The sequence below is a fragment of the Dendrobium catenatum genome, unplaced genomic scaffold, assembly GCF_001605985.2.
Source record: "Dendrobium catenatum unplaced genomic scaffold, ASM160598v2 original_scaffold_153559, whole genome shotgun sequence".
Lineage (NCBI taxonomy): Eukaryota > Viridiplantae > Streptophyta > Magnoliopsida > Asparagales > Orchidaceae > Dendrobium > Dendrobium catenatum.
Window position 1 is genome coordinate 147,153 of NW_021471987.1, and position 26,037 is coordinate 173,189.

The 26,037-nt window shown below is 35.9% G+C and overlaps 1 protein-coding gene across 3 annotated transcripts; it reads left to right on the forward strand.

Moving 5' to 3' along the window:
• Positions 1-391: 391 nt before the first annotated feature.
• On the forward strand, positions 392-25,510 carry LOC110095696 (ELMO domain-containing protein A). 3 transcript variants are annotated; one of them, XM_028692248.1, is made up of 10 exons: positions 392-525; positions 3,601-3,772; positions 3,841-3,946; positions 23,614-23,726; positions 24,168-24,236; positions 24,453-24,568; positions 24,652-24,706; positions 24,792-24,912; positions 24,992-25,134; positions 25,219-25,510. In XM_028692248.1, exons 2-10 carry the CDS (start codon positions 3,632-3,634, stop codon positions 25,318-25,320), a joined length of 966 nt encoding a protein of 321 aa, XP_028548081.1. In that variant the 5' UTR covers positions 392-525; positions 3,601-3,631; the 3' UTR covers positions 25,321-25,510. The 3 variants fall into 3 exon arrangements, with proteins under 3 accessions (XP_028548081.1, XP_028548082.1, XP_028548083.1); XM_028692249.1 differs by lacking the exon at positions 392-525 and adding an exon at positions 593-746; XM_028692250.1 differs by lacking the exon at positions 392-525 and adding an exon at positions 2,904-3,047.
• The last annotated feature ends 527 nt before the right edge of the window (positions 25,511-26,037 follow it).

Consider the following 26,037-nt stretch of genomic DNA (forward strand, 5'->3'; position numbering starts at 1 on the left):
AAAAAAAAAAAAAAAAAAAAAAAGAAAAAAAAAAGAAGCAAACTAGCAAAACAAAATGACACATTCTATTGAATGCGTTGAATGCACCAAATTATTTCACGCATTGCGACAATAATTTAAGATTTTAATTCGACTGACTGCACTGAATACACCAAATGATTTGACGCATTATAAATAACTAGTTAAATCATTTGCATTTGACATATTTTAAAGAAATCACCAAATGATTTGACTAGTTTTGAATGCACTAAATCGACGCATTCTTTAGAATGTGTCAAATGATTTGACTAATTCATTTTTTTTTATTTTTTAATATTTTGATTCTATGCCTAATTTAAATTAATAACATGCTCATTTAAAAAAAAAATTCCTGAAAATGTTTGTTTTCGGTGAAGCCAAATCCCAGTAACCAATCAAATCTCACCATACCACTTGTCGGGGCGTGCTAGTAGAACACTTTGTCTAATATAGGTTATTTACGTTAACTAGAGATCCCCTCCGTTGATCTGTTTCCAAGCTGCCCAGGTAATCCATCTGTCTGCGCTTTCGGGCTTATTCCTGCATAAACGGATAAACCTTTTCTTGATTTTGCCTAGATTTGGTGGCCATGATTTATTTTCCAAAACTGTTACTTTGAGATTTATATGAGAATAAAGAGAAGTATTTTCCGAAACTCTCAATGGTGCATGGGATTTGTGATTCATCTGTTATATTGTGTTCTAGGGTTGATTTGATCTTTTGGCATGGTATGGATGGATAATATGATTTTTTTTTTCTGTGAATCAGCTTGGGTTTTATCGGACTTATTGAGTTTGGATTCATAGGGTTGCTGTTATTGCTCCATGAATGATTTAGATAAAGCTTCAAATTATTTAATATAAAAAAATGACATTTCTTGGCTGAAGCAGAATTCATAGTGCTTATAGAACGCAGAAAACTATCTTGTGATTCTGATGCTAGCTTCTCACCAATGTAAACAAACCTTCCAGCACTAACCATAGACGATGATATCTTGTAAATGGCTGAAAGTTTGGGCGCGGTCAAAATTAAATTTGAATGGGGAAGAGATGCTAATCTTGATGCATGTTTCAATATGAGAAACACCTTTTTTATTAGATTTGAAGGGATTTTTTTTTTAATTCTCTTTGTATCTTATAGATTTTTTCTATCCACTAAGCAGATTGGTTGAATTCCAGATAGTATTGTTTCAGTTTTCCTAATTCCCACTTCCTCTGCTGTGAATTGGACTTATAAAAGTGCTTTAAATGTGAGCCGAACTTTTTCATGCGCATGCCATGAGCTCAAGCCCTATTCAGACTCTTTCCCCTCCTCGCTCCCACCCTTAAAATTGTTATTGAGTTTAAACGGTAGTTATTATTACATGTCTGATAATAACCTCTTGCAATCTTCCAATAATCAAATTTCAGATAATAATCAGATTGAGGTAATTCTGTAGATGTTCGTTAGGAGTCATTTCTTCTTTTCCAGTAATCAAAGGTTGCTAGATAATGACTAGATTGAGGGATGGAATATAGAGAAAATGAGACGATTGAAAAGTAAGCATCTTCTATGAAAAAAACTAGTAAGAATTATTTCGAGAAGGAAGGAGGAAAGAATAACTGTAGGTGAATTCTTTCAAAACTTTATATTCTGTCACTTCATGGTAGCATGGATGGTATTTCAGACTCCATGGTAGTACATTTGTCATACTTCTATCTCTTTTAAAAGTTTTTATTTTTGACAATGAATTTGTCCCCAAACAGTAAATCTTTTCGAAGAAAATTAGCAAGAAACTGGGGTTGAACATACTGCTTAGTGATGATAAAAACTCTTACTTTCACTCATTGATTGTTCTTATTTGCCAAAATCTTTTCTTTAACAAATGTTAATAGTTTCCATAAAATTGGGTCTTACCTAGTTTATCTTAAACGGGTTTCTTTTGTTGAGCTTGTCCCTAATACCCTTGTGGCTTGCTATTTTATTTTTTAAATGATAGTCCATTTTGTAGTGCCCAACTTTTTCACGCCTGTAGTACTTTTTAAAACTAAGAAGTCATTGCCCAAAATGTTTCTTTCCACACTGCTTACTTGCTAGCTTGTCAAACTAAATTTTCTTATGTTTACTGTCCAATTTGAACTTTTTACCATTGAAATTATCTTTCTTTATATTTTTTTAACCAAATTGTTGCTCTCAATTCTGTTTTGATTAACTCAACTCATTTTATCTGTTGTAGCTCTTTCCATTAAAGCTAAAAATTCTTTGATATTAAAAGAAGCCAAAACTAACCTTAGCTGATATTTGCGACCTCTTAAAATTCTGTGGCACTTCTCTTTTTGAGTACTGATATAATGAACAGATCTAGATAAAGAGATGAACTCTATCTTATATTGCATAACTAGCTTTCACCCTTGAGTTATGTTGTAGAATTTATCCTGTAGTGCTAGTCTAGCTAATTATGGAATAAACCGGTTTTTAAGCATTCTCACAAAATAACCTCAGTTAGTCGTTGATAAGGGCATCATTCTCAATTTTTCATGGTATTACACTTGCCACCGTCCCTCAGCTTCTCCCTCTAAAACAATGGTTGCAAGTATACTCTTTTGTTGTCAGGGCAAACCATACTATCCAATATCTTTCCAATTTTTTTGCAACTAGTTCTTAGCAGTAGTTTGATCACTTAATAATGGTTGCTTGGAAGTCTTCATATTCCCAAATATTGGTCTATTTCATGGCCAAGCTCAGACCTCAGTTCACTGCTTGAAGAAGATTTTTTAATAGATGCCAACTTGTCTACCACTTGAGAAATCTATATCACAATATCATATAGGTCTTTCAATTTAGTCTCCTCATTATTCTAAGCTCTATTTCTATTTGAATTACCCTTAACTTGCACTTCTGTTTCTATGATTAGCCAAGATAACTGATCATTCATTTCATATGTCATTTTTTCAGGAAAAAGCAATGAAAAATGTGGCCGAGATAACTAATCATTTATTTTTTTTGTCATTTTTTCCAGCAATGCATCGAAAAATGTTCAAGTGCTTCATGTGAGTGCATCAAATGATATTAAAGTGCATTATGTTAATGTATAAAAAATATAAGGATGTCTTGAAGCTTGTATGTTGTATCCAATCTTTCAAAATAATTTTACCCAAATGTGCTTTGACAAATGCATCAAAATTCCTAAATTTGGGATCTTAGCATGCTGCATAGGCTAAAATAAAGAATGAATTTAAACTTGATCTTGCATTGAGAAGAGTGTAACTATTTAAAAAATGCGCAACATCTCTTTATTTAAAATTTTTGAAGACAAGCTCATCCGAATATGCTCGGACGAATGTACTAAGTGCTTGAACTTATCATTTGAGATTGGATATTACTGAAATCTCTAGGCACAGCAGCAATTGTTAAATTTTCAGCAGCATTTACATGCAAACAATCTTTAGTAAGATATTAGCTCGTCTCAGCAATATCTAATTTGAAACTACCTTATTGACAATGTACATGTAATCCTTTTTTTCCCCACTTTTATTCTGTTCCTTGGAACTGATCCCATTGATTTTTATAACATATGTGATACAACATACTTATTGTCCTCAGGAATAATTGGAAAGCTAAATAGACGTGTACCATGTCTACTAAAACCACTAGAAGGCGTCAACATCACGGGGAGATTGATGATAGCAAAGACGAGCATTTGAACACTTCCCAGTCAGATTCTCTAAGAGAGACTCTTCTTGCAGAGTATGATTCTAATGATAGACATCTTGAGGTGAGAATAATCAGAGAGAACCTGGAAAATTCTTCCAGTTCAACAGATATTTATCGCTTCATTTACAGGATTCCAGTCAGAAGAGTCAACAAAAGATTTGGGATCAGAAACAGAGAGAGCCTTTCTGCATGACTTGTATCTCACAGTTTGTGAATAGCTGCATAAGATGGATAGGTAATTAAGAATTATAGCTATAATGAACAAAATTAGCACTTGCAATTGTATAAAGCTTATAAGAAGATGGTTAATTTTAGCTTTCAATGAGTTATGTTCTAGTATTATATCAGTCTCCTGTCATCGTATTATTTTTTAGCTAACATCCACCTTATAAGCTCCCATTCTATGTACTCTTCAATAAAAATCATGATCTGGAAGGATATATGTTGTGCTACAGATAAAGGTTACAATTAATTATTAGTTCACAAGGAACAAAAAAATTTAAGTAATAAGCATGATGAATTTATTCAATATATGATGAAATTTAATGGTTATCTTTGTAGTTTGAAATTTAAATTCTGGTAGGTGATTGCTTCGAAATGAAATGATGCTAAAGAAACATTAGCAAATATAGGTTGCATGGACTACCTAAAAGTGTGCTATATAATTCTAGTCTCACGTGGGCTGTCATTTGGTTTTTACTTTAATACTTTCTCATAATATCCAATAATTCCTATTTATATCTTCACTCTTCTATATTTTGTTCTTTTTTAACACTCCATAGGGTATCCACATGGGAGCATATATTAGTGTAGCAGTGGTATTGGCAGGTTCACGATTTAGGAGATCCATGCCATATCATGAAAATATTATATTTTAGTTGTTATGAAACAAACAAATAAATAGAATTATAGGTCTATTTTTTTCTTTGAATTAATTTTATGCTTATATGATGTCTTATGATGTAATATCCCAAACTGCTCCAATCACTTGGAGTCGTGGGAGCCAAAGGGAGGTAGTCAGGAAGACAAAGTACACAAAAGGGCTTGATCTGTTGTTGTTGATTCAATTACCTGGTGTCAATAAAGATGAAGAGATTTGTCTCCTTCGGTATTGACGAAGACGAAGAATTTCATCTCCTTATAACCATGTGAGAGAGGTAGACGGAAAGGGACCAAGAAAGAAACGTGTGTGACAGGCGAACGATTAGGGCTTGAGCATTAGCAGCGGCTAGGGAGGAGAGAAAGAAAGATAATGATTTTTTATTATTTTCTATTAATAAAATTCAAGTTATTTCGATAAGCTTTTCAATGATGATTGTGAGAATACGATTGAATTAGTGACCTTAGAGAACCCTAAATAAAAAAAGAAAATTTTATTTTTATTTAAGCTTTTCAATGAAGATTGTGAGAATATGATTGAATTTAGTGACCTTAGAGAACCCTAAATAAAAATAGAAAATAATAAAAATAGAAAATTTTATTTTTATTTTCATATTAGTAAAATAGAAGTTAGAGAGACTTTAAAGAAAATGAAGTGTGAAAATGCTATTGGACATGATGTATTCCAATAGAGGTGTGTAAATGTTTAGGAGATGAAGGAATTTCTTACGAAAATTTTTAATATTATTTTAAAGACTAAGAAGATTCCAGATGGGTGTCATTTCTATTTTTAAGAATAAAGGTGATGCACCAGAGTATGCGAATTATAGATGAATTAAGTTAATGTGTCATACATTAAAATTATGGGAGAGAGTTATTGAGTATAGGTTACGAATTGATACTAATATTTCTCAAAATCAATTTAGATTCATACTAGTTAGATCTATTATGGAAGCTATATATTTTTTGAGAAATTTGATGGAGAAGTATAGAGAGAATAAGTAGGATAATCATATTTATGAGTTAGGTATAAATTATAAATTATGATGATGAAAAGATAATTATATAGGTGTTAAGCTGATGACGATAATGATGGAGACATCGACAAGAGGTTTCGATGCGTTTATCAGAGGCGACATAGGAGATCGATGGCCATGATGAAGAGTCTTTACTTTTGATGCATTTTTTGTATTAGCATTTTATGTATTAATCATTTTATTTCAGTTTTTCTGTTTGTGCCCTTATGAGTAGTTGGTCACTATTGTAGCCTAAGGGGCATTCTAGTCTTTTGTTTTATTTGTCATTTTGGGCCTATATATATGGTCATTTTCTTATGTATGAGGAGGATTATTGATGACTGAAAAGTTATCTTGGTGATCTCTTTGTGAGTTTCAAAACTCCTCTAGATCTCTTTGTGAGTTCTTGAGGAGAAAGCTCTTAGATCTCTTTGTGAGTTCTAGTGGAGAGTGTGAGGTTTGTGATTCTCGATTTCCTTTTCTTCTCCACCAATCTCTCCCCCCCTTCACCTCAAGAGAAGACAACCACACCCATTGGCTTGGAAAACCCGACACCCACCTCCTTGCCACCGTCCCTTAGAGCCCAAGCCGCCGGCTGCCATCCTACCACCGGCTGGCCACCTTGCCACCGACCCCCTTCCATCCACCCACCACCCCTCTTTTCCTCTAGCCATCATTTTGAAATTCAAATTTCAAATTCTTTCCAAATTGGGAAATCCAAATTAGGAAAGTTCTTTATGTTGAATCCAATTTTAAATTAAATCAAATTGGATTTAATAATTTTTCTTTCCTAGTCATCATTACGCATTTGGAAACCCCCTCCCTTCCTCCCCAATCTCCTCCTCCTCCTTGATGCCGCCGACCCCTTAATGGGGTTTCCCATTGAATGCTCATTCAATGCCCCTCCTCCTCATTTGAAATCTGAAATTGATCTCAAATAACTTTCCCTCCAATTTCACTTAAAACTGAAATTGATTTTAGTTTTCCTCCACAAACCCCTCTCCCCTCTCCCTCTATGCCGCCGGCCCCCTTATGGCTCCCTCCCATTAATTCCCTCCTTCAAAGGAGTTAATTACCACGTATTTGGATTCAAATTTTAAGAGTATTTCCCTCCCAATTAACTCAAAATCTGAGAGTAATTTCAGATTTAGAATTAATCCCCTCCACCCCAACCTAACCTAGTTTCCACCAAGAAACCTAGCCTCTCCCCTCCACCTCTCCAAGCCGGCCACCACCTCTCCTCTCTTGGGTTTTCTTATCATGCTCTCTCATCTCATGCAAACCATGCATGGCGGAACCTGAATGGAACTTTGGATTTGTGCATGATGATCGAGATCAAGTCGACATCCTCCAATCGCCATTCTTTGACGTGGGATTTGTTTTCGACTACACCGTTGAATAATACATCGACCGTATCCAATACACCTTAGTTGACGTGATCGACGAGCAAAGGTCAAAGGGATGTTGGATCATCATTGGACGACCATCTTCTTCCACCACTCTGGCTACCTTCCCAACAACGACGTTCCTCGGCTCGTCTGTCCTAGTGGTTAATTCATTTCTAGTGTGGAAGATCTTTCTCCGCTCAACCTAGATTCGTAGGGAAGAGAGTAGATCCTCAAAGGTGAACACCTCATTATTAACTTTTGGATTTATGTTACAAGCTTTTACATTACTTCACCTTGTATTTGATTGAAAGTTTCTTGGTTAATCTTCATGCAATTCTTTGCCTAAGCAAGTGGAAGACTGAGAATTCTTGTACCTACTTTGAATTGACGCATCATTTTATAAAGGTTAAACTTCTATTAAATTCTCTTGATAATCTTGTGTAACTCCAAGCATGTATCACATCAGATAAAGTAGTGATTAAAGTGAATTGTCAAGGCATTTGGTTATGGGGTGAGTACCTATGTTCCTATTTTTAAAGTAATAATTTTTCTTTCTCTAATCTAATTGCATTGAATCAATTGATACTTATTAGTTAGTGATTATTTGTAGAATTCCAGCGTTATTTATCTTTTCTATTTCAATGAATGGTCATATCGAGTTTTTGATAGTCAGCATTATAATTTATCATATGTATTATAGAAAGTTCTTGAATGATATATAAATGAAATGATTGTATATAAATGCTTGTATGTGCATATTGATTGATGAAGCACACCCCCTTATGATATTGACTAGGGATGCAATGTACTCATGCGTGTGAAATGGAAAAGATTTTGGAAAGGATTATGGGGAAAAAAATGAAAAAGTGGGTACCTTAATTGATGTTATTTAGATGGTTTTATTTGTGACAATTATCATAGTTACAAAAATGTTATAATAGGATATGAGTATTACATATATGCATAAGATATGATTGATAGTTATTTCTAAATTTAAATATTATTAAATAAAGTTATTTTATATTTTACAGCAAGCATGGATGCTGATTAAAATGCCTTGTATTACTATAATTTAGAAGTATGGTACTCACTGAGTTATTTTATGACTCGCTCCTATATTTGTAAGCATCCACAGGTATCCAAGGAATTTATAAATGAGTGGAAGAGGAGAGAACATGTCTCCTAGGCGCGACCTCCCATAGGAAGTTATTTATTGAAATAGTTACAATAATTCTTATTAATATGTGTTTGAGATTTTAATGGCTCTTTCAATGTGTTAGAAATAGTTATTTAGTAAACATAAATTTAACTACATGTCCGACCGTTTGTTCCCGTCTCATTAAATCAAACCTCCGTCCGAGTCCTGACATATGATTTATTTCATAAGATATTATTTTGATGAGGGCTTTATTTTCTTGGAGTGATTCCAAAAACCTTACTTGTGCAGCATAGCAACTCTAGATATGCTCTTGATAGGATTATGCCAAGTGTTAAAAGGAATCTATTCTTTTCGACTCCTAAATAATTCTCTTCTCTATAGTTTCCCATATTAAATTGGTATAAGTGATTAATGAAAAAAATTTTGAGCCTTCAAGCAATTCTTACAATAAGTTCCATAAACACAGATAAATATTTATTCCATAATGAATAAAAAGAAATTAACATGAAAATATAAATCAAATTTCTGTGTTTTAAATCACCTTTAATAGTTAATGAACAAAATTTTTTATGTGGATCACATTCTCATAACCGAGAGAAGTTATGTAAAATAGATTTGATATGTTTAATGTTAGGACTAGCTAGCTAGATTTAGTTCTTAGTTACTCGAGTTCATGCAAATAGTTCATAGATTTGTCTAGTAATATGCCATAATCCTAAATTTATATTGTAAAGAAAAACTATAAATATAAAGGAATTTATAAGCAAAGAGCCATGCAGAGTTTACCCAAAATGGAGAATAGCTTGATCACCACTTGCTAATGCCTTGATTGATACGATGGTTACTCTCCTTGTTGTGCCTTATGGATCTTTGTATGCCTTGCTAGCAAGCACCCGTATGGCCTAGGCTTTGATGCTATTTTGATGGTGGTGGGAGGATCTTGATGAGGAAAACACTCCTTGTTGTGGAATTCAGAGAAATGATGGAATGCTTTTGTCTGGGTTGTAGGCCAGTTAGGGTAGGGTTGTGTAGGCTCTTGTGCTTCTTGGAGGATTATTTTTGTGGGGTTGTGGAGGGATGAGGTCTCGTATTGAGAGCTTTGAAGCCTTGGCTAATAGATATGGAGGAGAAAAAAAGGTATATAGTATGTGGAGGGAAGCATGGAGGCTAGCGAAAGGCTTGGGATGGCTTTAGGGTCTGGGAGATTTTGCAAACCCGAGGTCTAACAACATCTAGGATTTTTGTGGTGAGGTGTTATTGGCTTGGGTATATGCTAGGGTTGTTGTGGAGTTGAGGAAGGGGAGGCGATTAGGGTTACGATTTGGAGTATGGCCGAAAGAGGCGAAAGAGGCAAGGAGGAAAGTAAAATGATAAACAAAAAATCAACTAGAGTTTCCTTGATTTTGTCATCAAGCCTTCGCTTGGATTTGCATGCAAATAAAATGACTCAGTACTTCACTCTAATTATTAAAGAGAGTATATGATGTTCTTATACAAGGAAAAAATAAAGTAAAATACAAGCAAATATCCATACGGAGGCTGGCAACAATCAAACGAGTAAAATGAGTGGACTCATTAGTTTTAATTTTCATGACCTTTAGAGTGGCTGACAAAAGATCTTTGAAGGGAGATTTGAATTCAATTTGATTTCATGTTATTTGAATGAAGACAATTTGGGAGTGGTGTTGTATTGAAGCACATGGTTGAATCCATCATTGGAGAGGCCAACCATTATGATCATGCTTCTGCTTTGAACATTGCAAATGTTGCTGCTGATGATATTCCTTAATCTTGATGTAATGCTTTGGTTTGAGATCTAATTATTGATTTATGTATGTATGTTGATGTTGCTTTATTGTTTATACAATAAAAGAAATTGAGCTTGTTTGTCTTTTATAACTTAAAAAATATTGACTATAAAGATCGTTTGTTAAGCTTGTGAAATGTTATTTTTCATATTATTCTATCAATGCTAGAATGGAAGCATGGATTGATTTTCACTAGTATATTTTATTACTCAAGAGAAAATTCAATTGGATTTTGAAGGCCGGTGTAAATTGAATTTTGACATCATTTTCTGCCTCTTCTCGCAATAAATCTTAATTGCTCCATCAAATGTCCCTATGATGAGGACATTCAACTATATATGAAGAGTCTACCTGAGAAGGGGCCGACGATCTACGACCACGATCGCACCACTTTATTTTTTTGCAATCATCTGTATTAGTCTTATTATTATTATATGTGTATTTAATTTATTATCGCTGTCTTTCCATTTTTATTCTCATGTATGAGGGAGTAGTTGTTTATGACCCTTAGGGGCACTTTTGTCTTTTGGAGTTACTATTGTAATTTGATTATTTATAACCCCTCTTCTTTGGAGAGGGTAATGATGATTATTATGATAAATTTTTGCACTTGTGTTTTGATGAGTTTGAGAGCTCTTGTGAAAGTTTGAACTCCCTAGGCGAGGGCAACGTACTATCCACCAATCATAGGAAGCGCCTGGGTTCGTGGTCCACCTCTTCCACCAAATTCCTCCTCTTTCTTTTCTCCAAGATGCCGGCCTCCCTATATCTTCCTCCTAACCACCGGCCCAAAGCCTACCCCTTCCTCTTAACCGCCGGCCTCCACCCTTGTCATGACCCGACCCGACCCGAAGGCTCGACTTAACGAGGCGGGAACTAAAAAGTCGGACAGTAGGATCAAATCATTTTATTTCATAAGTAATTCAACATTTAAAACATCAAATTTTCTCCTAAATCTGAAGAGCCATTAACAAAATTCTTTAATTACTTAACATTTGAAAAGATCATAAATTTACCTGTTTTCACTGTTGCGTCGTCTCTATAGACAAACTCTTCCTTTTTTGCCATTTCAAATCTTTGGTATCTTACCTTAAATATTTATTTAATGGAATGAGTTTACAAAGTAAACTCAATGGGTAATTATTGACAATTATAAAACATGAAAAAATAAATATATCGATATAATACATACAACTTTTTCCCTTACTATCAATCGATACACATACATATTTCATGCATTATAAACCTTATAATACCATATAAGTCCTTTTCTTGGTATTCATTCATAACAATCCATTTCTATTTTCACATTTGTTTTAATAGGTTTGACATTCAATTCCTTAGTATATCCATTTCCCCATTTCCATTTACAGGAGCACCATCTAAATGTACCAAATGAGATACAATCATTTCCATTTCATTTCCTTTTTAACATGCACGGGTACGTTGCTTTCCCAGCCAGTACTATACGAGGGTGAGCTCTTGTAATTTGCAATATATTTTCCTTTCTATAATTATATCTTTTTTATTTCTATATATAACTTTTGTCTTTCATTTTGTTTTCCATTTTCCACTTTCCATTTGATCATTATTTATACCTTTGCAGATTTCATATCTTACATAATTTAATACATTTCTCTTTAATAAAACTTTCAAACATTTATAACAGATGAAATTTATTAGAAGACTTTTAAGATCATGAGATATCTATCTTCTCAACATTTGTAATTTATGCAAATAATCAAATGTTTAAAAGATTGTATGCATTAAAAAAAATAATAAAATTTCATAATTTACCCATTTGATTCTCCTCTTCCAATATTCGTCATGTATTGAGAACTGTTCATCATAACATAATAATTAATTTATATTAAATTCAAATTTAAATGCCTCATCAACATTTGATTCCTTCTATAACATTACCTCAGAATAGTTTTTTCTTCCTTCCTTCTCTATTGAATCATTAAACCAATGTTTGCTTTAATTGAATCCTTCCTATAATATTGATTTCTTCAATTAGAAAATAAGAATATAAATTAATATCTAAATCAAACTTAATTAGTAGTTCACTTACTCTTTCTTCTACTTTCAGAAGAAAAGGATTCCCGAATTATTTACTCATTATTTCCAAATCTTTTCCTTTCCGCTTTCAATCTCTACCCTCATTTTCAAGCAATATTCTCCACTGATTAGATGAAGAATAGAGAAGTATTTATATAGAAAAAAACTAAATAAAATAACAAACCTTCGCTCACTTTCCTCTCAGCCGTTCCTCTCGACAAAACTTTCTTCTTCTTGTGTTTCTTTCTCAATTTCTGTTTCTTTAGCAATAGGAATGAAAACGAGTTTAAATTTTATCCTCAAATGAAACGATTCGCTAAAAATTGTGAAACAAACCTCACACTCATTTCTTCGCATGAGTTTGGTCTATTTGTGTGTGTTCGCTTTTCTCTGTTCGTGAATAAGGGAGACGGTTACGTGGTTTTTGTATTAAGGGTCAGCCGGTTCACTTGAACTAGCCAGACTGAGCCAGTCTGCCACAACCCTCCTCCCTCTCAGCCGTTGCCCAAATCCCCTCCATCCTCATAGCTATCGGCCACAAGGGTCCCTCCCCTCCCCATAGCCGCCGACCCAAATCTAAAACCCTAGACCTAACCCTAGCCGCCGGCCCTAACCCTAATCCCCTCCTAGCCGCCGGCCACACCTTTTCCTTTGCCTCCAAATTTCAAATCCGTAATTGACACTTTCCATTTATAACACATCTTAAATTAGGAAGGTTCTTAATTTCATATTTCAATCTATTTTGAATTTGAAATTCCTTCCTAAAATAAGATGACCTATTTTAGGAAAGTTTTCCAAATAACACCAATTTAGTTTAATTAGAGATTTTCCATAATCCCTCCTTCCTTTTTCTAATATCCCAAGTTTATTAACTCTTTAATTCCCTCCCACATCTCCTTCCCCACTCCCATAGTAGCCGCACCGCCACCCACCTCCCCCAATTAATGGAGATTCAGATCCAAACCTTTCCCTCCTCTCCGATCATCAAAATCTGAAATTAAATTGCATATTTTGAATTGTCTCCCTTCCCTTAATCACCCATTTCGATGTCCAAGAGAAGATCATATTATTTTCTAGAAATTTCAACAATTTCTCTTGCTTCCTGCTATCCGGAAGATTCCAGTTTGATGTCTAAAAATTTCAGTAAGTTCCCCTCGCGGTCCAAAAGGTCCCTGTTTGCTATCCAGACGTTCCAACACCTTGTAATTTGCCATCTACTCATGGATGGCTGATCCTGAACGTGATCACGGCTTCGTATTCGACTACCAAGGGTTTTAATCGACATCCAACGATCTACATTCTTCGACATTGATCTAGATAACAACCACTCCGTTGAAGACTACGTGGAAAGAATCCTTTTCTACCTTGCCACAGCTATCAACCAATGACAACCTCTTGTTCAGTGGCGATTTTCTTCCGAATCCTGACAAAGTTGAACTTTCTTCCAAATCTTATCTCTTCTAAGTTTATTCAATTGTGGTATCGCAAAGATTATGTAAGCTTTCTCCGTTTCCAAATCATTAAAGAGTTGAGTAAGGAATCTTACACAGTGATTATTCTAAATGTTAATTTAGGGATTTTTGTCGAAAGCCCCACATTAAGCAAAATTTGATTTGATTGTTTATTTTTGTGCTCTAAATCTTTTGTTGTGTACTCTATTGCTTGATCTAAATCATTGCTTTATTGTTTTTAATCACAATTTAAATCATGGAAGTTGACTAATTGTTCTTGCTCTTTCAAAAAGCATATAATTTCAATGGCAAAACATCAACTCACACATTTAGTCCTACATCACCCTACTCATAGATTCTAATGAATTTTCTTAATTAATAAAATTGTTCTGTTGGTTATGATTGATTGGCTAACATAATTAAACATTTCACTAGAGTCATATTAGGCAATGAGGGTCAGATTTGACTGCAAGAATTACACTAGCGTTTCCTTCTCTTGTAAGTTTGTACCAGGGAACTTTTGAGTTTCTGCATGAGATATTGTATGACTCATCTTAAAAGCTTTTCTATGCTTGCTATAAATTAAATTCCACCCAAGTAGAGGTGAATGGTTTAAAATCAACATCATTTAAGAGCCACAATTCTGAGATCTCAGCCTGCTTATCATGCAAGCGTATTTATAGTAAGTTTGTTTGGAAAGAGTTTTCTTTTTTTTGTACCCAACATCAATTATTAGTTTTGAACTTTAAGATAAAGGGGCATAAAATAAAAAATATAGTAAAACGATTTTCTAGGATTAGATGGGAGCATTTAAAAAATATTGACAAAAATATTTTTGAGAATAAGATTTTAGATCTTAAGATTTTGTCTGTGCATGAGGATGCTAATATTATGTGGGAAAAAGTGGCTAGTGATATTAAGAATATTGCAAAAGATGTCCTTGGAGTATCAACGGGAAAAGCTCCTAATAGTAAAAATAGTTGGTGGTGGAATCCAAATGTGCAAGAAAAAATTAAAAATAAGAAGTTTTGTTATAAAAATTGGTTTAATTTTAAAAATTATAATAATTGAGAAATATATAAAGTGGCTCGTAAGGATGCTAAGAAAGCAATATGCGATGCAAAAACATTAGTTTTTAGTGATTTATATAATATATTAGATACTAAAGAGGGAGAAAGATATATGTATAAGTTAGCCAAACAAAGAGATAGGAGTAGTAAGGATTTAGTTCAAGTGAAGTGTATTAAAGATGAAGATCAAAAAATACTTTTCTTAGAAGATGATATTCAACAAAGATGGATGAGATATTTTGCTAAACTTTTTAATGAAGATTGTGAAAATAAGATTGACTATAGTGACCTTAGCACCCTAAATGAAAATAAAGATTTCTATTTTTATCAGCGTATTAGTAAAACTGAAGTTAGAGAGGCTTTAAAGAAAATGAAGGGTGGAAAAGCTGTTGGACCTGATGATATTCCAATAGAGGTGTGGAAATGCTTAGGAGATGAAGGAATTTCATGGCTTACTAAACTCTTTAATACTATTTTGAAGACTAAGAAGATGCCAGATGAGTGGAGAATGAGTGTATTAATTCCTATTTTTAAGAATAAAGGTGATGCACAAGATTGTGCGAATTATAGAGGTATTAAGTTAATGTGTCATACTTTAAAACTATGGGAGCGAGTTATGGAGCATAGGTTGCGGCGTGATACTAATGTTTCTCAAAATCAATTTGGATTCATGCCGGGTAGGTCGACTATGGAAGCCATACATTTATTAAGAGGTTTGATGGAGAAATATAGAGAAAATAAGGAGGATCTACATATGATATTTATTGATTTAGAAAAAGCATATGATAAAGTTCCAAGAGAAGTGCTATGGAGAGTTCTTGAAAAGAAAGGAGTCAATAATGCTTATATTCAAATCATTAAAGATATGTATGCAGGAGCTATTACTTGTGTTCAAACACAAGGTGGATTGACCAAGTATTTCCCTATTTCGGTTGGGTTACATCAAGGATCAGCCTTAAGCCCATATCTATTTGCTTTAGTCATGGATGTTCTCACTAGACATTTGCAAGATGATGTACCTTGGTGTATGCTTTTTGCTGATGATATTCTTCTTGTTGATAAGACTAGAGAGGGAGTTGAAGGTAAACTTGAATTATGGAGGTCAACCTTAGAGTCTAAAGGTTTTCACTTGAGTAGATCTAAAACGGAATATATGGAGTGCAATTTTAGTAGTAATAGACCTAGTGAGGGGATTGTGACTTTGAGCGATCAAGTCATTAATAAGAGTACACGTTTTAGATATCTTGGATCAATTGTGTATTAGATTTGACTTATGTTAAGAAAGGTAGGGGTAGACCTAAAAAGACTTGGTTAGAAAATATTAGGAATGACCTCTCTTTATTAGATTTAAACGAGAATTTGACTTTTAATAGGACACAATGGAGAAAAAGGATTCATGTAGCCGATCCCACGTAGTGAGATAAAGGCTTGTTGTTGTTGTTGTTGTTGGTAAAATTGTATCTCATATTTTTGTTAGGTGTGCCTAACATCAAATATAAGTATAAAGCGGGCACAAGAATAATTACAATTATAAGGAACATGATCAATTACAGATATTAGTTTATATTGGAGCAGGAGAAATTTATCATAATTGCATCCATTAAGATTGGTGCCTGAGACATCTAGGATTGAAACAAAGGAGTACGCTGTTCGAACCAAGGCCATTTGGCTGGTTTGGAAAGAATTTTCTTATTTAAATTCTCCAAAATAGATTTCATATTTATCTTTTTCTTTTTTCTTCCTTTTATTTTTAATATTTCTTACATTTTTTTATGCTTTCTTCCACATCCTTAAATTCTTTTTTTCACCATTATTTATGAAATCCCTGAATGTTGCATGATGTTGATAGGGTATAAACTATATATTCACAAGGCAACAGTGCTTACAAGGTACTTCTATATGCAATTTCCAAGAGGTGCATATCTAATGTCTTAGGCTCCCACCAAAGTTGAATTTGGGGAGGGCTTTGCATATGTAGCCTTATTTAATAGTAGAGAATCCATTTTTGTGATTCAAATTCATGACTTCTAGGTCATAGTGGTAACCTAAATATATTTATTTTATTCTTTGCTTAATACTAGGTGCATTTGTGGCTATTTTGTTATGGGCGGAACTCTCGGCCTGGCTCAGTAGAGCCGAACCCAACCAAGAGGGGGGCAGGGGGGGGGGGTTCTGCCCTCCTTGTGGGGCCCAAGAAAGCTATAATTCATTATGTAAGAAGGAGAAATCTTGGGAGAGATAATTAGGAAGGTTTTAATGATGATTGTGAGGTGAATTATTTAGGGAAAGAGTTCTAAATTGAGAGGAAATTAATTTTAGGAAATGAGGCTGATTTGGGAGGGAATTAGGAGCCTATTTAAAGGCTAATTATGTATTATTTTGGATTATGCAATTGTTTTTTCTGCTATAGTTTTTTTTTTTGAGAATTTCCTAGTGTCGTCTAGGGTTTGTGGGAGAGCTGATCTACCTCTCGAATAGTAGATCAATTGTATATTTTATTATTTGTTGAAGGAGTAATAAAAAATCAGCCCTCATATTTGTGTTCTTTTAATTTCTTTTTCTTTATTTGATGTTTTTGCTTCCAAAAGATATCAAATTGGTATCAGCGCAAGGTTTTGGAGAGATGACAGCAAAGAAGGTGGATGTGTTGAAAGACGAGTTAGAGTAAATTAAGTTCGGGATGGAGAAAATGTTATCTACCATGGAAGGAAGGTTTTCAACCATGAAGAATCAGATGGAGAGCTGATTGGAGGAATAGTGAGCCATTTGGAGGGATGGAGGAGATGATGATGATGCTTCTGGAGATTCAACCCATAAGTCCACCGACAGTTCTGAGTGCTATCCCTCACCACATTTTTCAACCATTAGAAAGAGATCGGACGGAAATAGTTTGACAAAGAGAGTTCCTTTCATCAAGAGATGCATCCTTGGGCTATGATAAGGGGCATAATGGAAATTTCGGATTGGGGGACAGCGAGGGAGTTTTATGGTGGAGGTGATAGGGTGATTGATCACTATGGGAGGCCGTTTGGGCCACGGGAGGGGACAACCGGAGAAGGTGGTAGACGAGCCATGCCATGGGGGATCAGATCATGGGAGACGGATGGAATAAAGGTGGGATTCCCACCCTCGTTACACGGGGGGAACCAATGGCGGAAGAGGAGGGTGGGGTGGATAAGCGAATGTGAGGAAGCTGAAGATGTCGGTGTTTGAAGGGGAGGATGCCCATGGGTGGGTATACTGGGTGGAGAGATATTTTGCGGTGAATTAGTTGAGAGAGGAGGATAAGCTTACAACCCTAGGGTTATGTCTAGAGGGGAAAGCCCTCGCGTGGTTCCTGTGAAGAGAGGTTAGATATTTGATTCGTTCGTTGGAGGAGTTTAAAGATTGCTTGTTGGAATTTTTTTTAGCCATGTTGGAAGGAGACCTACACGAGCAATTTCTTTCCTAGACTCAGGAGGGGACTGCCATTGAGTACATGGAGATATTTGAGTGTGGTCAGGAAGGTTAAGGGGAATTTTAGAGGCGGTCCTAGAGGAAAATTTCGTGAAGGGCCTCAAACTCGACATATGAGCGGACCTTCGATTGTTGAGGTCGAGGGGGTTAAAGAAGATGATGAAGCTAGCACAGATAGTAGAGGATCGAAGGCAGATGGAGAGAAGCAGTAAGAGTGGGGTTTACCTCAACTTCATTGGCACCAAGGACTTAGACGATATCATTTTAGAAGGAGGTACCAAGGAAAAAGAGTGAGGGAGTTCGCCCCAAGGGCCAACTTAAAGCATCTCACAGAGGCGGAGGTGTAGGACAAGAGAGCGAAAGGTCTGTGCTTTTGTTGTGATGAGAAGTATGCACCAGACCATCAGTGCAAGGACTGCATACTCTAGGTCCTTCTGGTTTATGAGGAGGAAGAGACTGACAGTGAGGACTTGGTGGAGGAAGCTGGATAAGGAAGAGAGCAACTGGACTTGATGTGATGGAAGTGTCCTTAAATTCTGTGGTGGGATTTACTTTAAATCCCACCATGAAGGTAAGGGGACAGAACATGGAGTATCCAGTGGTGGAAGTAAATCCCACCATGAAGGTAAGGGGACAGAACATGGAGTAGCCAGTGGTGGCCTTGGTGGATAGCGGGGCTACTCATAACTTCGTCTCCAATTGGGTCGTGGACCAGTGGGAATTGAAGTTGGTGGATACAAGGAGCTTTGGAGTCATGATGGGAATGAGAAAGGTAAAGAGGGGTAGTGTGATTTATAAGAGGTTGGTGTTGGCACTCCAAGACATACAGATAGTGGAGGATTTTCTTTCCTTAGATTTGGGGACCACTGATGTGATCCCAGGGATGAAATGGTTGCAAACAATCGAGGAGACCGAGGTGGCCTGGAAGTCCTTGACCATGGAGATTTAAGTGGAGGGGAAGAAGGTGGTGCTGCAAGGAGATGCCATCCTATGCAGAACCAAAATCATGGTCAAGGCGATATAGGGAGCAGGGCTGGGATACTAGGTAGAGCTGCAAAGTTTAAAAGGGATACTAGGTAGAGCTGCAAAGTTTAAAAGGGATCTGAAATTCAGAGGCAAACAAGGTTCTAGAGTGTGTACATCAGCTTCTTTAGTAGTTTCTTGGGGTTTTTCATCAGCCTAGCAGATTACTGCCACCCCGGAAGCACTGGCATGTTATTACCTTAAAGGAGGGAGCTTCTCCTATTAGTGTCCGACCATACTGGTACCCATATTCAAAAGGATGAAATAGAGAGACTCATCAGAGAGATGCTAGAGGTAATGTGAGCCCCTTTGTCAGCCCAATTTTATTAGTGAAAAAAAGGACGATAGTTGGAGGTTTTGAATGGACTATAGAGTACTAAACAAGGAAACTGTGTTGGATAAATTTCCTATCCCGTGATTGATGAGCCATTGGAGGAGCTATTTGGGTGGTCATCTTCTCAAAAAATTACCTGAAATTAGGATACTACCAGATCACAATGAAGTTGGAGGATATGGACAAGCAGCTTTCAGGACTCATGAAGGTCACTACGAATTTTTGGTGATGCCTTTCCACCTTACTAACGCTCCAGTCACTTTTTAGTCCCTAATGATTCGGGTCTTTCAACCATGCCTCAAAAAGTTTGTCTTGATATTTTTTGATGACATCCTGATCTACAGTTATATGGAGACAGAGTATGTGGGTCACCTGAGGACCGTTGTAGAGAAATTGAGGGAGCACCGACTGTATGCCAACTTGAAGAAATATTCTTTTGCACAGCCATAGGTGTACCTAGGACATGTGGTGAGCAAAGCAGGGGTAGCAGCAGACCAGTCCAAGATTGAGGAGACGCTGGACTGGCCTTTACCTAAGAACCTTAGGGAGCTGAGAGGGTTCTTAGGCCTTATTGGATACTATCAAAAGTTTGTGCAACAGTATAACATGATAGCATGACCATTGACTGAGCAGCTAAAGGACAATTTCAATTAGGGGGACATAGCGACATAGGCTTTCGAGCAATTGAAGAAAGTCATGACCAACATACTAGTGTTAGCACTTCCCACCTTCAGCAGGCCATATGGCATGAGAGTAGTGTTCATACAGGATCATCGATCTATTGATTATTTCAGTCAGGTGCTCACTACCAGGTCGAGGCTCAAGTCCGTATACGATTATGAGTTGATGACGATTGTCTTGTCCATTCAAAAGTGGCGATCCTATTTGTTTGGAAAACATTTATCACCAGGTTAGACTAGAGGAGCTTGAAATTTCTATTGGAGCAAAGGATGGTGATTGAGGAGCACCTGAGGTGGTTGTCCAAGTTATTAAGATATGACTTTGAGATTCAGTATTAACCTTGTTTGGAGAATAAGGCCGTGAACGTGCTATCATGAAAAACGGAATGATAGCTTTGTAGTACCTATAATTCTAGATTGGGAAGCTCTCAAACAGGAGAGTGAGCAGGATGAGGGACTGAGGAAGATCATAATTAAATTGCTGTAGAACCCAGACAGTCATCCCAGTTACACCCTGAGAGGAGCCCAGCTACTACATTAGGGGAGATTTGTTTTAATGGGGGGATCAGGATATATCCCCAAGCTGTTGTAGGAGTTTCAAGGAAGCGTAGTTGGAGGATATTCAGGGGATTAGAAGACTTACAGTCGGTTATCAACAAAATTATACTGGGTGGGGATGTGTTGCGATGTGGAGGACGGGTAGTGAGATGTGATGTATGCCAGAGGTACAAGTACTTTGCCATGATGTTAGTAGGGTCATTACAGCCTCTAGCTTTGCCAGAGAGGATGTGGGAGGAGTTGATGATGGATTTCATTGAGGGGTTGCCTCATTCAGAGGGATATTTAGTGATACTGGTAGTAGTGGATCGTCTGAGCAAATGTGTACACTTCATCCCTCTAAAGCACCCCTTACACTGTGGTCTCTGTGGCTATTGCTTTCATATGAGAGGTGGTCTGCTTGCATGGATATTCAAAATTCATTGTGTCATACATAAACAATGTATTCCTTAGCCATTCTGTAAGGAGTCATTTTGTTTACAAGGGACAATCCTAAAGAGAAGTATAACATACCATCCTCAGATAAATGGCTAAACAGAGGTAGTCAATAGACATATTTGAGATGCATCGTGTCAGACATGCCTAAGAGTTTGGAAGTGGATTGCTTGGGCCGAATATTGGTACAACACCTCATAGCCTTCAACAGCACAAACTACCCTTCTCAAGATTCTCTATGGGAGAGATCCACCTCTTTTGATTCATTATGGATATAGCACTACACCAATATCCAGTGTAGACCAATACTTAGAGGAAAGGGACAGGATATTATCTGAGCTCATGGAACATTTGTTGAGAGCCCAATAGATCATCAAAGGGAAGGCGGATGAGCATAGGAGAGAAGTACACTTCTAGCCAAGGGACATGGTTTATTTAAAGTTGAGAACCTACAGGCAGAAGACATTAGCAAGGATGAGGATTAAAAAATTATCTCCACGATACTTCTGACCTTATGTGGTTTTGGGGCACATTGGAGCCATGGCCCCTATCGATTGAGGCTACCACCTTCATCAGCATTGCACCCAGTCTTTCATGTCTCACAGCTAGGGAATGTGATAGGAGACAACACACCATCTTCGCTACCCCCGACCTTGACAGAAGACATGTAGGTCATTTTGGAACCTTTAAGAGTAGAAGTGGTGCACGGAAGAGAAACAGGGGCACCACAAGTATTAATCAAATGGAAGGATTTGCCGGAGCGCGATGCTACATGGGAGCCATACAAGGCGATCATGAGACAATTCCCCTTGAGGGCAAGGCGCATATTTGGGAGGCGAGTATTGTTACAGGCGGAACTCTTCCGCCCAGCTCAACAGAGCCAAACCTAGCCAAAGAAGGGGGGATGGGGGAACTAGATCAGTAGAGCGGATTCGACTCCCCTTGTGGGGCCCAAGAAAGCTATAATTCATTATGTAAGAAGGAAAAGTCTAGAGAGCAATAATTATGAAGGATTTAATGATGATTGGGAGGTAATTATATAGGGAAAGAGTTCAAAATTGAAAAGAAATTAATTTAGGAAAGGAGGCTGATTTGGAATGGGAGTAGGAGCCTATTTAAAGGCTAATTATGTATTATTTTGGGTTACGCAATTGTTTTTTTTTGCTGTAGTTTTTCTTTGAGAATTTTCTAGCTGTATCTAGGATTTGTGGGAGAGCCGATCTACCTCATATTTGTATTACAACAATGTCTTCTTTTCTACTTTGCTGTTTTTACTTCCAAAATACATCATATTTGTCCGTAATTTCATTAAAGCATAAGCAACACATGGTATACATGAAATCAAGAATAATGTCCTCCGAACATTAATATAATAGTATTGATTGGTTATTTAAGTGTATACAGTGGTACCCGTCCCGCCAAGTATAATGATTAGTTGAGGTTTCATCTAAAGACTTACCACTGTTCTAAAGGGTCATGTGAGGAAGTTGTGACTCGAGTAGAATGTAAAATAATTCACACTGCCTTTTTTTGAGGTAGCTTATGAAGCCTCTTAGGAAGAAAGTAGTGCCATTACTTGCATGATTAGATTCTTTGAATGCTCATGTAATCTCAATTCCTCTTTTCAATATAGCATGATGAATGCAAAGATGCCTATTTAGAAAAATCATGTAGTTATCTTGGGGTGCAATATTCCAAGACCTAGTTAAAAAAGCGTTAGATAAGCATATGCATTTAAAACTTACCAACCAAAACTTGCCTTTAAATATTTAGGCTATGGCTTGTCACTATTAACAACCCATGCAAATTTTCTATATTATGAATTTTAAGTTTGTTTAATAGTTTTTACCATTTCTTATAAAAAACTTATATTCAATGCTTCTTCTTCGAGAAATATATCACGTAGCAGGTATAGATTCTTACTAAACCTTGGAACTTTGTATTGTTTCACTATCCATAACATGATATTTCGGTAAAAAAAAGGGAGAAAAAAATTCCTTAAATTCAAATTCGGTCCTTTCTCTTTGGGTGCTATTTGGTTTGTTGCATTAGAAGTGTAATGTATTTCAAATTTAGGGGTTTTGAAAATATTGGTATTTGATTTGAAGTAGAAGGAATATAGAGTAAAATTTTGAAGTTAAAAGAATTCACCCTCTAGTTCAAATCTAATATATTTGGGCAATTTTCAAATATACTAGAAACTCATTGCCATTGCCATCGCTTCTAGTAGCTGGCCCCTGCCGGCCGTCAACCTCTACCACCGCCGGTTCCCACCCGCCATCGTCGGCTGCCCACCGCCATCGTTAGCTGTTGCCATCGGCCCCCACTCACCACCAACCCCGCTTGCTATCACTGGTTGCCCTCACCGCCATTGCATTCACTTTACTTCAAGCCAAAAAAAAAGTAAAAACCTGCCTTTACTTTATACAACCAAATAACTCCAAAGTATTTCAAATACACTATAATCTTCTTACATTGCATTTTTTTTAGACAACCAAACAGTCCATTAGTCTTTATATGAGTTTCCCCTTACTTTGTAAAGAAATTGATCATCATTCGAGTTGACAAAATTTTCCATTGCCAGCTAGTATTGTTGTCAACTCTGGTTCAATTCTTGGAAGGCTACTATGTCTGCAGTCGGTGAATCAATGTGGAAAATTTGATGAGAAGATTTTGTTTTCCCTTAGTCCTCTACAGGTATCTACTTCACATGCTTATTTTGTTATATGATGAATTTGATGTTTTTATCTTCACTTCTTATTCAACAAGTGAATGTATTCACTTGTAGATTAACCACAAATATCGACATATATTATGTTTAATGTTAGTAAAATATGCTTTTCTATGCCATGGCTCAAATTTTTCTTCATATGTTGGAGTTTATATATAATATATTTCGTTACTTCAATTGCTTTGACGCCAACTGTTTAGTAATTTGATTTGCAAAGCTTGTTTGCCTTTGTACATGTAAGCAAATTTAAAGGAAACGAGATTGTTGCCATAATTATAATGAATTGGTTGGGAGAGGGATGCGCAAAGAGAGGAATTACTATGTTAGGTAGTGACGCAAACTTATTGTTGGTATGAATTATATCATTTTATGAAACTTTTTTTTTTCTTTTATTCTGAACCTTTCAGGAGGAAAGATTGCAGTATTTAAAGAAGAGACTGGATGTTTCATTTGATATTTCTCGTTTTGATCATCAGGTACACCCTCTATTCTTATCTCCTAAATAACTTTATAACTTCTATAATGCCATGCTATCCAACTGACCTGCTGACTCTCTCATTTGGTAGGTTACATTCCATAGTTGATTTAAACTACGTTCATGCCAGAATGATATCATTCTTCTTATTATAATGTGATTACTTGTTCTGTCAATGGCTCAAATTTTTTATTTCCTTACGACTTATCTGTCTCAGGTTGCTCTGAAGCAGCTATGGAAACTGGCTTATCCACAGCGTGAACTTCCTCCTATCAAATCAGAAAAATGGAAGGATATGGGTTGGCAAAGTGCAGATCCATCAACAGATTTCAGGTTTTCCTCCATGAGAACAGCAAGTCATGCCATTAGCATGTAACTACTTCTTAACAGGAATTAATTCTGATAAATTCTTTCAGGAGTGCTGGATTTTTATCCTTAGAAAATCTCATCTTCTTTGCCATGCATTATCCAGTGAAGTTTTCATCCTTAACTGATCTACTGCTCCTGATTTCTGTATATGTTATCTTCTACAAGTTTTTGACTATATTTGCCGTAGGAATCCTTCCAAAGGATTTTACACAAACAGGATGGAAAGAGGTCTGAATTCGAGTATCCATTTGCAGCAGCTGGTGTCAATATATCTTTCATGCTTACCCAGATGTTGGGGCTGCAACCAGGTAATCAGTATACAAATCATCTCACATCAACATGATATGTAGGTTTTCCGCTCAAGCTGTAGTATGTTGATTTCTACAGATTCCCAAACAACTATACCCGGAAGTCATTTTCTTGAACTACTAGAGCTTGATGATATGGCATTTGATCGTCTTTATTGTGTCGCATTTCAGCTTCTAGACTCTCTATGGCTTTCTAAACATGCAACTTATATGGAATTCAATGTAACAGATTTGTCTTTTTAATATAATTAACAGTAATTCATTCATTGGATCATCTCTTTTCATTACTATATGGGTTCTTTCCAGGAGATTCTGAAATCTACACGAGCACAATTGGAGAAAGAGCTGTTGCAGGAAAGTGTATCCAGGATTGAGGATTTGCCAGCATACCGACTTTTAAATAGGTAGTAGCTTGTTTTCTATGATAATTGCAAGGCAGATATTCTTTTTATTGTAACGATGATTTCATAATTTATTGAAAAAAAAGAATTTTTTTTAATATTATTAGATTTGTTCATGGCTCATGCATGTCATATATTTGTCAAACTCCTGAAAATACAATTGTTAGTTATTCAAAATTTGGATAATTCAGTGTTAAGTAAATGATAGGAATGCAACACAAACTCTGTTTGTTGAGGTTATAATATCCAAAGCGCCATTTAAGTATTTATTTACATGTGTTTGATCAGCACTTGTGATTTAATGACAAAGTTACTTATTAGAGGATATGTGCCATGTTAATTATTTTAGAATGAATTGTAACAATACACTTGATAAGACATTAAGTCATTATGAGTTGAGAATTTTCTCAAATTTATCATTCTAAACAAATGATTGCAGATGGTAGATGAATTTTGCTTTAGATTTTAAAGGTAGATTTGACTTGAAATATTTTTATATTTCAAACTTTGAGATTTCAAATCTTGTCGAGATTTACGCTGGAATTAATTTTCCATGGGTATTTTTTATATAAAGAGTCATCTTCGGTTGAGATGTACTTTCAACATGATCATCATCAGGTTGACCTTGAAGTCAATTAAATTATTTATGTGAAAAATGGATCCTTTCAATCGAGATTTTCTTTCAACATAGTCATTTTTAGGCAGATGTTGAAGTCACTTGAAT